Raw genomic sequence first — 14,021 nt, 5'->3', positions numbered from 1 at the left:
ATCACAAATAAGTACAATTAGGTTCTGTAATTAGACTTTAAACATTTACACCAATGAACTAAAGGTGTTATGGTTTTTAACAGTGGACACTTAATAGCATTGTGTGCAGGTATTTGTCTAAAAAATAGTATTTATCTGGTTTTAAATCATATTTATAACCTCTGCAAGATATAATATTTCCTAAATACTGTTGATATTATATTCAAATGTAAAAGTTAAGCTTGTGTTGAAAGAACCTCGGCCGTTTTATATATGAGGTCAGAGAAAAGAGCAAAAGCTGGATTTTTATTTCAACATATTCAGTGGTGGGATCTCTGCTCATTAATGAAGGACTGATAATCTGCGTGATGTCAGTAGTACAGCGGTTATCGGCTGTCTGTCTTACTAAGTAGGACATTTGTCTTCCCTTTTCCGTGTAGGAGCTGGAGAAACTGGAGGTGGAGCGGATCGAGTGGATTCAGCAGCATTTACGACAGTATACGACCCTACGGCATGAAACAGACATGTTCAACCAGAGTGTGAGTTTGTGGCAGTTTTAGCACTTTTTTGTGGTATTATTTTGGCTTCTGTTGTCATTTTGTGTCCTGTTTTTGTTCTTTTTTTGTAATGGTTTTGTCTTTTGGGGCGACCGTGGCTCAGGGGGTTGGGAATCGCATCTGTAACTGGAAGGTCGCCGGTTCAATCCCTGAGCTCTTTGTCCTGGTCGTTGTGTCCCTGGGCAAGACACTTTACCCTACTTGCCTACTGGTGTTGGCCAGAGGGGCCGATGGCGCGATATGGCAGCCTCGCCTCTGTCAGTCTGCCCCAGGGCAGCTGTGGCTACAACTGTAGCTGCCTCCACCAGTGTATGAATGTGAGAGTGAATGAATAGTGGCATTGTAAAGCGCTTTGGGTACCTTGAAAAGCGTAAATAAATCCAATCCATTATTATTATTATTAATAGTTTCTGCTTCTGTCTTTGCAGGTTTCTAGTCTTTGTGTAATCTGCAGAGCCTTTTTCTCACCTTATTTTTTACTTAATCACTTCAGTTTCTCGCTCAGTTTTCCTGGTAACTGTAATTCTGTGTTTCCTGCTGTTTTTTGATCACAAGAACTCTAAATCCGTCTCCAAAGCCACTGATGTTGTGTACTCATTTCATATTCACAGATGAAAACAGAAATCTCACCCTTAAGATTGTAGATGGCTTGTAAATGATGGATGTACCCACACACTTCGGAGCCAGAAGCTAGCGTCCCTAATTTATTCCACAGTAACACTGCAGTTCCCTTTTTTCCAGATCCAAGCAGAGACTGTCGGCGAGAGCCTTCAGTGTCAGACTTTGGAAAAACATCTTTTCAATCCCTGCTTTTTAGCTACATTCTATTAATTTGTAGTTCCGCATTATCCTTAAAACAGTTGGTTTTAATACTGAATGGAGTTGATTTGCTTCTTATAGACTCACATCACTGTATATCATAACTTTTTTTGTATTTAGAGTCAGAGTGAAAATATTGGCTAGTTAATCCACCTAAAACAGGTCACACATTGCAGTTTTCTTTGGGCCACATTCAGGCTTAGTCTGATGGAAGTATTTGGGGTAACCCATGCCACACCTCTCGCCTACACCAAGCCAGTGCCTTAACGAGGGTGTAAGTATCAAAAGTAGTACTAATATGATATATAAATAATTTCTGTGGCAAAAATAGGGGGGAAAATCCAAAGTTCAGCATCTCAAAGGGACGTGTTCCTTTTTTTTTGTCATGTATGATAAATTATAAAATGTGAAGAGGCCGCCTGGCAACGTACATTTTCTGAACCAAATGATTGAGGTGCGGGGAAAAAATCGATACAGCATAGCATCGCGATGTGTGTGTGGTGATATGGGAACAGTATGAACCAGAGGGCTCATCTCATGCACCGCTGTCCTATAATAACGTTAGCAAAGCAAACTTAAATCAGCTCAACGAGAAACCAACACTGAACACCATGACAATGCTACGTCCTAGTTTAGTTTTGGTGAGTAAATGGTTTCCCGGAGCTTGAGGGTGTTGCACACTCACAGCATCTTTAGATCACCAGGCACAGGTCTCCTGATACAAGGCTCAGTCTAACTTGGACTGACTGCAGTCACACTCGGAGATTGTTGTAGCTTTGCAAATAATTGAGTTTAGTGTATAAATGCAGACAGATAACCAACATGTTACCATCAGTGAATCAGTCTTTGCCACCAGCTGGTTTTATTCTGGTTACATTCCTATAGACCAGGAAGTTTGCTGAGCTCACATTTAGTAGTTAAATGTGGATTTCTGTCTATGTCAACATCATAGTTAATTGCTGTGTTATCAGTAACAGATTACATGTAATTGCCGACTTGACCCCATTCAGTAGCAGTCTGATGTCAGACGGTGACAGCGTTGGTATGCTTGACAATTTCATTTTGCAGAAAATAAGTAACTGAAGTGACACCTTTTTATTGGCTAAAACAGATATTAACAAAGTTTAACTTTGAGTCACGATAAATGTAATTGCCATACTGAGCATATCGCAGAATATTATAAAAATCGCAATAAGAAGTTTTGTGATAACATCATATCGTGGACCGTCTGGTGATTCTCACCTTTACTGAACAACAGACTGAATAATCAGCTAATCGGTGCATTACGGGTCCGAGTAAACCATCAGCAGTGGTGTCACTGCTGTGATGCGACTTCGTGCTTCGTGCTTCTTGAGCTGGCGAGCGTAGGTGCTGTGACAGAGCGAGCCCTGGGCGATCCCGCGTCAGCCTTTGATGCAGCGCGCCGGCTGAGCTCTCTCAGATCCTCAGAGAAACCCGCCCAGACGTTCTGCTCATTTAGGGCCAAAGGCCTTTGAATGTGACGAGACGTTTTCTGTCAGCGCTGTAGGAAGCTTCCAGAACGAGGGCGCCTCTCTGCGTGAAAGCTGACAACATGAATACCGCAGAGGTGACAGACGCACCAGAGATGAAACCAATACAATCATCTGCAAGCAAAATATAGGACAGTTCAAGTCACACAGCTTTTACGTTTGGATTGCTCACTTTTTGTTTTCGTCTGCATAGAGGAAGATTTTAAATGTGCAGCAACACTGAAGCTCAATGAACCCGACTAATGAATACAGATGGGAGTTGCAGCCGTAGGCCACGGTAATCTCATGATCTGGTTTAGCCTCTGTTAGCACACAGACTTTATGGAAGACTCACAGTATTCTGAGTTAAAATCTCTGGTTCACATCATTAGTTCTTCTTCTTTTTCTTATCCTCCATATTCATCATCCTTTGTCCTGGTCACTCCCAGTTTAGATCTTAATATCTTCAGCTCCACCTCCTGTCTTTTTGCCAGTGCCATCATCTCTAATCCATACACCATAGCCGTTCCACCTTCGCTTTCACTCTTGCTGCTATCCTTCTGTCACAACTCACCCCTAACACTCACCTCCACCTGCTTCACCCTGCCTGCACTCTCCTCTTCACCTCTGTTGCTTTGGATGGTTGATCCAAGTTAGTTAAGGTTGCTTTTACTACCTCTGCTCCTTGGATGTTCACCTTTCCACCTGTCTCCCTCTCATTCAGACATCCTTTAATCACACATATGAACAAAACAAAACTACGCCCGTTTCGAGGTTAGCCAGGCGGCTAATGCTATCTACCGCCTGACTACCGAGGACAGTGACGTCATCAGCGAGAGACCGGTGACCAGCATCGCGGAGCATGACGTCCGAGCGGCACTGAGGAGAGTGAACACAAGGAAAGCGGCGGGGCCAGACGGTATCACCGGCCGTCTGCTGCGCTGCTGTGCTGACCAGCTAGCAGGTGTGTTCACTTACATCTTTAACGAGTCCCTGGCGAAGTCTGTGGTCCCCACATGCTTCAAAAGATCCACCATCATCCCTGTGCCCAAGAACAGCAAACCCTCATCCCTGAACGATTACCGGCCAGTTGCACTGACCTCGGTAGTAATGAAGGTGTTTGAGAGGCTGCTGAAGAACATCATCTCCTCCTCCATCCCAGACACCACAGATCCGCTGCAGTTCGCCTACAGATCCAACAGATCCACAGAGGATGCCATCGCCCACGTCCTACACACCACACTCAGCCACGTGGACAAGAAACAGGGTAACTATGTGCGAATGCTGTTTGTTGATTACAGTTCAGCGTTTAACACAATAGTGCCCTGCAGACTGTTCACAAAGCTGAGGGATCTGGGACTTAACAGCCGTCTGTGTGCATGGGTGTTGGACTTCCTCACTGGCAGAACTCAGGTGGTGAGGGTGGGCAGGTGCTTCTCCAACAGCATCACCATCAACACAGGAGCACCTCAGGGATGTGTCCTCTCGCCACTGCTCTACTCCCTCTACACTTCAGACTGTGTGGCCACCCATGGCTCCAACACCATTGTGAAGTTTGCTGACGACACAGTGGTGTTGGGTGCCATCTCCAACAACGATGAGGTGGCCTACATGGATGAAGTGAAGAATCTGGCATCATGGTGCCAGGACAACCACCTCCAGCTGAACGTCAGCAAGACCAAGGAGCTGGTGGTGGACTTCAGAAGGGGTCAGCACAGAGACTACAAGCCCATTATCATCAATGGAGCTCCAGTGGAGAGGGTGCAGTCCTTCAAGTATCTTGGTGTCCACATCTCCTCAGACCTGACATGGGCTGCCCACATTCAGGTCCAGACCAAAAAGGCTAGGCAGCGCCTGTATCACCTACGACAACTGAGGAAGTTCAGGGTCTCTCCAAAGATCCTCAGGATTTTCTATACAGGCGCTGTGGAGAGCATCCTCACACAGAACATGACATCGTGGTTCGGGAACAGCTGTGTGAAGGACCAAAAAGCTCTCCAGAGAGTGATCCCCCCCCAATTTTTGCACATGTCGAGGAGCGTGTCAGGCTACATTTCACTGTGTGTTATACTTGTATAACTATGCATGTGACAAATAATAAAGAACCTTGAACCTTGAACTCCCGACCATGGTCTCGGCCTCATGTTGCATTTCCGTTGGCTTGATTGAGGCTTACATTCTTTGCTTTGTGCAGCCGAGTGTGAAGTCCGAGGATATGAATCCCATCTGGAAAAAGGTGGATTCCCCTCTTGGACTTGTTCTTGCATTTTTGAGTTGCTCCAAATGTCCAAAATCTCATCTATGTACAGCATGATTTGCTTCTAGAATCATTTTTGGGATCACAGTTTGAATAAACTGCATTGGTTAACGTCTCTGAGAATAAGAGCTCCTTATAAAGAGAATTAGAGAAACAGGAAAAGAAGCACTGTTCTCCTGAATGTTTAAATTGTTTTCTGATCATTTGCAAGAGAAAACCTAAAAAGGTGCATGTTGGGTAAAGTTAAAAGCCTCATGTCACCAGGTGGGACAGGTAGCTGCTCAAAATAAGGTCTCCTTTTTGACATCCAGGCCACACAGACTCAAAAATGTGCTAATATTTGTGACACTGGGTGATGAGCTTCCTGATTTTCAGTCCTGAACATTTCATGTGGATATCTCCTGTACTTGTGGGGTTATGAGGGCTCAAAAACGCTGCATTTCGACCTCCTCCACTGCAGTTTGGGGGCCTGAAAAAAATCAGCTGATTGTGAAGAAGTCATTTGGGTCAAAGTCATTGATTTTGCAAGTAATGAAACATGTTGTTATATAAAAACTGTCACTAAAGTTTGTGGTTTAGTTTGTCACCAAACTCTTTTGGGATTTTTGGGCAGATTATCCAATCAATTGACCGCTCAGCACCTCCTGAGCACCTGACCTTTAGGTGTTTAACTCTGAATGAAGACTGAAGTTTTAAGGGGTCACATTACTGTTAATATCTTTTCAGATGGTTGAGCCCGTCGACCAGCTGCTGCAGAATGTGGATCCCGCCAAAGACAGAGAGCTGTGGGTGAAGGAGAACAAAACCGGCGATGTTCGGCCTGTGGATATGGACATATAGCTCGTCCCGGCCTGACCTGGGATCAGCTGTCCTGTCTTCAGTATTAAAACACATCCACAGAATCCAGGAACACTTGATGACACTGATTCGGGGACGGTGCATGTTCAGACCCCTGAGGTCTGCTCATCCTCTCTCTGAGTGGAACAGTGAGGAGGAAAACAGTCCAGCTAACAGTAACGGACCCAAGTACCAGCATGTTCCTTCTAAATTTAAACCCCATCATAATCCACATTAGCTTACTGAATGCCATTTAACATATTCTGCTGTTTACCTGTTGTAAAGTTGAGATTATTAAAAAAAATGTACGTATTTTGAATTGTTCAGTTTAGCGTCAGCCAACACTTTTCCAGTCTGAGTAAACCAAACAAAAAAAAAGTCTGATTATTGATATTATTTTGGATACTGAAGCATACTGAGAGCTTGGAATGATATATTTTCATAATTTGCTGGTCCATTTTGGTGGAAATGCATGTTTTGAATATATTGTTTTCACTGTACGTGGAGAGCTGCACACTCTGTGGAACCATGATGGCTGTTTCGGTGTAGTTTATGGAAGTTAAACAAGGTATTCTCTATCTTGTCCATAATTTTGGAGCTTTCTCCCACTTAAAAAAAGGAAAGTGTACAGCATAAATATCCAGAAACCTCAACTTTTCCAAGCATTTTGCAATCGGGATTTGATTACACTCAGCACAAGTCCCAAGATGGAGTCCCAAGATTTAGGCCAGGGTCTATTTTGAATCAGCGCGAAGGAGGAAAAGGTGGTCCAAATTACACTGAAACACCTTTTAGTGCCTAACGGTTATATACCTGGAATGTCCTTGATTTATTCTTCTCTGCATCGGTGTACATTTGTACATACTGGTTCGATGTTTGCACTGTTCAACGTCGTCTGTTTCACGTTTTGTCGACCCTTAAAGAGAAGATCTTTAAGGGTCGACATGCAGCGGGAAGTGCGAGGTGATAGAAATATCAGAGACTGCATGTAGACTACGTGTCCGTGTTTACATATATGTGTTTGTCTGTCGCGGTCTTTACATTTTGTTTGTTTTGGAATAATTTTTCTTTTCTATGTTCCCAGAAGGACAAAGTTAAATAATAAAGATTTTAATCCAGCTGCCAGGCACTCAAAAAAAGTTGTGAAAAAGTAAAGAAATGCTTAGCTGCCTTATGAAAAACACTGACCGTTCGTCCCCTGCAGCACATTCAGACTTTGCTTTGACCCCCACCCCCAAAACGGCTTCATGTGTAGGTTTGAAATAGTGTATTTGTTGTAGAGGTTTTTATAAGTGTGTCTCAATGTTGTGCACTAAGTGTGACGAGTTATGTTCCAACTAAATGTTCTTGACCAGAATCCACAATGACATAACGGTTGAGTTAACTGCCCTTCTGTGGTGACTGTTTTCATTAACGTGAGTTTAATCCGATTTTCCCAATGTTTTTAAGAATGTTGGATCACAGGTGACCTCTGTCCCAACGGTGTAGTGAGGAATGCAGTGTCCAAAATAAATCTCCTCTTTGAAAATTAAATGCCACAGCGTGTCGTTATGTAACTCTGCCAGGGGGGGCTGGGGGTTTAGAAATGGGCAGTTACATCTGCAAGATGTTTCATTTAAGATCTGATTGATGTGAATAAAAAAAATTTAAACTCATAAACCTGGTGAACATGTTTTATGTTAAACCTGCAGCTCATAACACTGCTCAAGTGTTTCTTACAGATTTTCATATAATGAATCCAAATATGATTATTATGGGGTTGGTTTTTTTTACATTTTACACCTGAATTATATTATTGAACAATGGCACAATCAATATCAGCTTTAATTCACGAGGTTTTCCAGACATCTAGCATGAACTGTTTGGGAATTATAGATGTTTTTTATAAAAAGCAGCAATGTGAAAGTTATATAGCCGTCTGTGGACCGGATCAGGGAAACTCCCCTTTATATCAATGTAAATATGTAAACTACACTCTTAACCCTGACGTATCTTAGAAAGTCTATTTTCAGCAGTACATCTCGTTTTTTCTGCATAACAGAGAAATGCTGCCACAAGTCTTTGGTCATAAATTACAACAATTAAATGTGTAAAATTACAGAGAATGTTCTGGTAGCTCATTGCCGAGGCTGTCCTGTAATTACAAAAAATGATTTTTGTTTGTTAATTTACAGAAATTGTCCTTTTTTAAGTACTGTGGAGCCATTGTAAAAAAGAAAAGAAAAAAAATTATAGTAGTGACAAAACAGGAAATCTTCTGTCATTTAATTGCTTATCTGTGTTTTGTAACATGAATGACTATGAAAAATGAAAATGAATGTCTTTATCATTAAGAAAATGCTGGAATACTTATTAAAAAATACTTTATAAGCCCCAAAAGTTTCAAAACTGGAGGCCCTCTGACCTTATGTTTCACACCTCTGCTCTAACTAAACTGAACAGCTGACAAGTTTGATGAGCATATGAGATCTGTTCCCTCATTATTCTGAATTAAACTGATACAAGATCTGGAGTTGATTCCAGGTGTTGAACTTGCATTCAGTACTTGTTCACTGGAAGAATGAATATAAGGCCCAGATGGTCACACAAGTGAATCAGAATCAGAATCAGAATACTTTATTGATCCCTGGGGGAAATTATTTTTTGTTACAGTGCTCCATTTTAAACCAACATTAAGACAAGACAGACAATACGCTAACTAAGAATAGTACAATATATACATATATATACATACATACATACATAAGTCACTTATAAATAAATATTTGGAAAAAGGAGGAGGCCGCTGTCAGGCTGAAGTACCAACGACTAGAACCCATGGACACACGAACCAGTGATTATATTCGACTTAGGCTAAATTAACAAGCCCACAGATACTCGCATTTTGCAAGTTTCAAAAACAGCTTTAAACCTCAAATAATGCCAATAATTGCCAAATGATGGCAAATATGAGACCTGATCAGACTGGTACAACATACAGATTGGATTTAAACATTAAATAGTTAAGTTAAACAAGCTTACAGGTGAGTACTCAGCTATTCCACGGACACTGTGAAGTCTGTATAAAAGGCAAGGTAGAAGACCTGAGGACGGATAAAAGGACGGGGGTAAAAAAAGAAAAAAATCAAAATCAAATCAAATCAAAATTTATTTATAGCCTATAGCACATATTAAAAACAACAGTGTTGACCATAGTGCTTCACAGTCAATAAAAACATGAGACAATTAAAACAAACAATAGAAGAGGACAACAAACAATAGGTAACAACGCAACAAGCTAAAACAGCCAACTAGACAGAATCAAAAGCCAAAGTAAAAAAATAAGTTTTAAGACGTAATTTAAAAGACTGGATAGACTCGGCAGTGCGAATATGAACGGGGAGGTTATTCCAGAGTCTGGGTGCCACGGATGCAAAGGCCCGGTCGCCTCTCGACTTCATTCGAGTCCTAGGTTGTGCTAGGAGCCTATGGTTGGATGATCTAAGTGCCCTGTTGGGATTGTATGAATGGAGTAAATCAGAAATATAACTGGGCGCTAAATTATTCAAAATATTAAAAGTGAACAAAAGAATTTTAAAATCTATACGATATTTAACAGGGAGCCAATGTAATTTGGCTAAAATTGGAGTTATGTGTTCATGAATTCTCGTACCTGTTAAAAGATGCGCAGCTGCATTTTGAATTAACTGGAGCCGGCAAAGAGAGGAGTGTTGGAGGCCCGAGTAGAGGGAGTTACAGTAGTCCAATCTGGATGTAATAAATGCGTGGATAAGCTTTTCAAGATCTTTTAAAGGAAGAAACGGCTTTGCTTTGGAAATCTGACGCAACTGGTAAAAGCTGTTTTTTACCACAGTGGACACCTGTTTCTCGAGTTTAAAAGAGCCATCCAGGAACACTCCGAGGTTTCTTACAGTGGACGAAGGATGGCTAGCGAGAGGGCCTAGGGCATCAGCTAACTGGTCTAGCGGAGTGTGACTACCAAAGACTATGATTTCGGTCTTATTCTCGTTCAATGTAAGAAAATTATGTGATAACCAAATTTTAACTTCATGCAAACAGTTGAACAGAGGTTGCAAAGAAGCAGTCACATCAGATTTCAAAGGTAAATAAATCTGGATATCATCGGCATAACAGTGAAAGGAGATGTTATGTTTTCTAAAAATTAATCCCAACGGCAACATGTACAAAGAGAAAAGAGCAGGACCGAGCACGGACCCTTGACCACCACAATAAATAGGGGCAGAAGCCAAGGAGTGTTGCCCCATAGCAACAGAGAACGACCTCTCTGAGAGATAGGATTTAAACCAAGATAAAACTGTACCTTTGAGACCAACAACATGTTCCAAAAAGGCGGCAAAAACTGGTTTGACACAATATATGAAGGCCAAGCCAACTAAATCAGGGATGACATTTTTTATTGGCTGAATCAAGCAGTGGCTACACTATTAGCTTCAAGATAAACACTAGCAAGGTTAAAACTGCAAGTGAGGCCACCAATCATGGCCTACAACAAAGATATGGGTGGAGCTGACCTGTCAGATCAGCTCATTCTGCACTACTCCACCCACAGAAACACTGCTCCCTGGTAGAGGATCATCTTGCTGCACTTCCTGGACACTGCAACAACAAATGCCTTCATTTTGCACTGTGAGATGAGCAGTGCCAAGCAGGTGCACCCCATGACACACAAAGACTTGGTGTGTCAGCTTTGTGGCATGGACAAGACCAGCCAGTGTTCCTCAGAGCAGGAGAGCTGATCACATTCCTGTGCCCGCTGTCCCAACCTTAGATCCTGGCCTAAAAGCTACCAAAGGCAGACTGAAAGGTAAACACTGTCTATATAGTCATAGCTCATCCCACTTTAGGAAATAAGAGCTAGATTCCATATTAACTGACTGCACAGCAGTCCTTTATCTATTGTGTTAAACTACAAATGAAATATGTCAATTCAATTTTATTTATATAGCAACACAACAACAGTTCCCTGATATTTCTTTATATTGTAAGGTAACGTAGAGACTCTACAATAATACAGAGAAAACAGGGAGAACTAACTATACTTTCCTTTAAATTTAGTTTGGGAGTTTCAGAGCTCTGTGTGTTGTGTTTAGAGATCACTGGGTGTCTTTGTGACAGAGTACCATAAAAGATAGGTGGCAGTCAACAACAAGGGAGATTTAAGCATTAATCACAAATTGAAATATATGCCTAAAAAGTACCTGAATCTTTCTTAATTAGCATAAAAAAGGGATTGTGTGTCACTTCAAACACAAACTGTCTTCTTGTTTATCGCTTTAAGGCTACGTCCACACTAAAGCGTTTTCGTTTGAAAACACATCGTTTTCTCTCCGTTTTGGCCTCCCGTCCACACTGAGACGGCGTTTTGAAAACGCTCTCAAAAACGCATACATTTCAAAACGGAGCTGTCCCGTCGCAGTGTGGACACTTGAAAACGCAGACTTTCTAAAACGATGACGCATGTTGGTCATATGATGCAGTCATGTGACCACTTACCCAGTCATGTAATCCGATTGTTCAGTCTGACATCACTAGCCGTGTCTGGACCTAAACTCCGCTGCAGGTCCATATATCAAACGATCACTGTGGCATTACTGAGAGTTGAAAAACTGTCTAAAGTCTTTCATCTTTAATAAAATGATCAGCGTTCTGCTCTACCAGGTGTAACAATTGAGTTTAACATCCAGGCATCCATGAAAACGGAATTTATGACATTTAACGGAGTTAGAAGTTAGCAGGGAGTTAGCTCGCTAGCTTCTATCTAAATACAATATAGCATGTCCTGACTGCGGGGTTTTGGAAACAAATTCAAACGTACAGCTCTGTTATCACTTCCAACATAAATGAAGACAGAAAGCTAAACAGCAGTGACGTTTGTAGGGTTACTGAAATTTGGCTAGCTGGTATATAATGATGTGCTACGTGACTGCGAGCGACACAGCTATGTTAGCATAATTTAAACAAGCTAACTTTTTTTTCCACTCGATAAAAGTTAACGTGAGTGTTCTCGGTGGTCAGGAACAAATGTAATCGCATGGCAGGATGCTGTAAAAGGACCAAACTTCAGCCAGGAGAACAACTGAGATAATCCATCCACAATACGAGGTTAGTCATTCATATACTGCTGCATGGGCTGGGCTGTAGTTACATCCTAAGGTTTTAAAAACTGAGCTTAAATAAATGATTAGCGGTAATAAAAGCCGAGGGAGGTCAACAGTGATCACTGACTGTTTTAGGAGCTTTTTGAGATTAAATAGAAGAAAATACAAAACATTAAACATGTTAACAACACAAAAGCCATATTAAACGCAGACTACTTTAGGCCCGGAAGTAGGATTCGTCGCGTCATCACTGAACAACCGGATACTGTTCTTTGAGGCGGTCCAATATTTTGCGTATTTGTTCTGGTCCGTCTCCCAGTCGATGTTCTCGTTTGCTTTGGAAACCTTGTACTCGTTGGTGACTCAGAGCAACAACTCCACCTCATTATCAGTCCACTTGAAAAATTCGTTGCTTTGTCTTGCCATTTCGCTGCCACGATTCAAAGAGCCGGAATGTAAATAAACGGCAGAGGGAAATGACGCAGGTCGAGTCATCTTGCGTTTCACGCATGCACAGAACTGCAACGTCACCATTTTCGGTCGTTTTAGTGTGGACTCTTTGAAAATGACTAGTGTGGACGCGGAGCGTTTTCAGACGAAAACGCTGTTTTCACATCTATCCGGGCTAGTGTGGACGTAGCCTAAGCTTAACAAAGAAAAGTTAAACTAAAAGTAAAATATACTAATGGATTCAAGTTGGACCGCGGGAAGCAAATGATCTATGCGGGGGAGCATGTTGGAGCAGTGTATCGTTCTCTGTGCCAAGCCCACATTATCCTAACTGTGAGTTGGCTGTGTGTCTCAACTGACCTTCAGCTCCTAATAGGATTGGCTGATACAGAAGGATTGTTAACCTGAGCCTAATTCCCTTCATAAGGAGCTCTCATCCAGATTTTCTTGCTTTCAATCTAATGAATGAATCCAAGTGTGAAAAAAACACGCTGGAGAGCTGCCAGATGTATTAGAGAGTAAATTGGCTGTCAATAAAAGGCTGGCATGCAACCACTGAGTGTCAGGACGGCTCATAACACTGCAGAGTCAGGAAACGGAGTCTTTAGGTATACATGTTAGAGGAGGTGACTATCACCAGGCTGGATATTCCTGTCATCAAAAGTGATCTCTTTTCCCCAAGTGCTTGTTAACAGAGCAAGGGATTTCTCCATTTTTAATCATACTTGTTTTCCTTGGAACGAATAAATGATTTCTATTTGGAAACAACCATCGAATTATTCCAGAAAAAATAAAAAACCTTAAAGGGCAATAATATTAGCGCCCTGACAAACTGACCTTTTTATTGCTGTGCTTGTAAAACAGGCTAAAACTATGTGTTATCTTCCAATTTACACAGTATAAAAACTTCAGCAAGGGTTTGAGCTGTCACTTGAGAAAATATCATTCTAAAAACAAAAGAAATCAGTTTAGACGAAGCAGGAGATGAAGATCTAAAGTTATCACAGCATTTCAAGAACTGGAGTGAGAAGTATTAAGATATTTAAAAAGAGCCATACAGTACAGAACAAGTCTGGTGGAGGTAGGAAGTGAACAAAACTAGTGAGAGATGTGTCTACTAACCCCAGGACAACTGCCAAGACGATAGTGAAGGAGTTAGCCAAGTAGGGATGTGTATTCACAGAAAAGACAATCACTAGAAGCCTGCAGAGAAATGCACTCTGAGACTGTGGACCAAGAAAAACTCTGCAGAAGAGGCACATTCAAGCCAGACTGAGGCATGCCGAGGACAACCCGAGGAAAGATTGAATGAAACTATACCCCGTTCTCAGAGTGACGCTGATTATGTCACAAAGCCCTGACTTGAATCCCACTGAAAATCTGTGGGGTGAACTGAAGTCCAAAGTTCATGACAGAAGACCATCAGATCAACCGACTAAAACAACAGACTGCAGAAAAGGAAAAACGATACACAGTGACTGTTATCATCGGGGGTAGTTAATGTGAAATAATA

The 14,021-nt window shown here is 41.7% G+C and overlaps 1 protein-coding gene across 1 annotated transcript in view; it reads left to right on the top strand.

The window, feature by feature from the left end:
- Positions 1-8,272, top strand: part of gas7a (growth arrest-specific 7a) — a 33,341-nt gene extending 25,069 nt beyond the window's left edge. Inside the window, exons 9-10 of the mRNA XM_086290116.1 lie at positions 420-518; positions 5,829-8,272. Of these exons, the coding sequence (XP_086146242.1) occupies positions 420-518; positions 5,829-5,942 (213 nt within the window). The 3' untranslated portion in view covers positions 5,943-8,272. The remainder of the gene's footprint in view (positions 1-419; positions 519-5,828) is intronic.
- The last annotated feature ends 5,749 nt before the right edge of the window (positions 8,273-14,021 follow it).

The sequence above is a fragment of the Aulonocara sp. 'chitande type north' Nkhata Bay genome, linkage group LG4 (genome assembly GCF_057382095.1).
Source record: "Aulonocara sp. 'chitande type north' Nkhata Bay isolate Kocher_YH1m ecotype deep benthic linkage group LG4, A_spYH_male_GT1.1, whole genome shotgun sequence".
Classification (NCBI taxonomy): Eukaryota; Metazoa; Chordata; class Actinopteri; order Cichliformes; family Cichlidae; genus Aulonocara; species Aulonocara sp. 'chitande type north' Nkhata Bay.
Note: the sequence above shows the minus strand (reverse complement) of the source record. Positions and strands in the feature narration are given on the sequence as shown.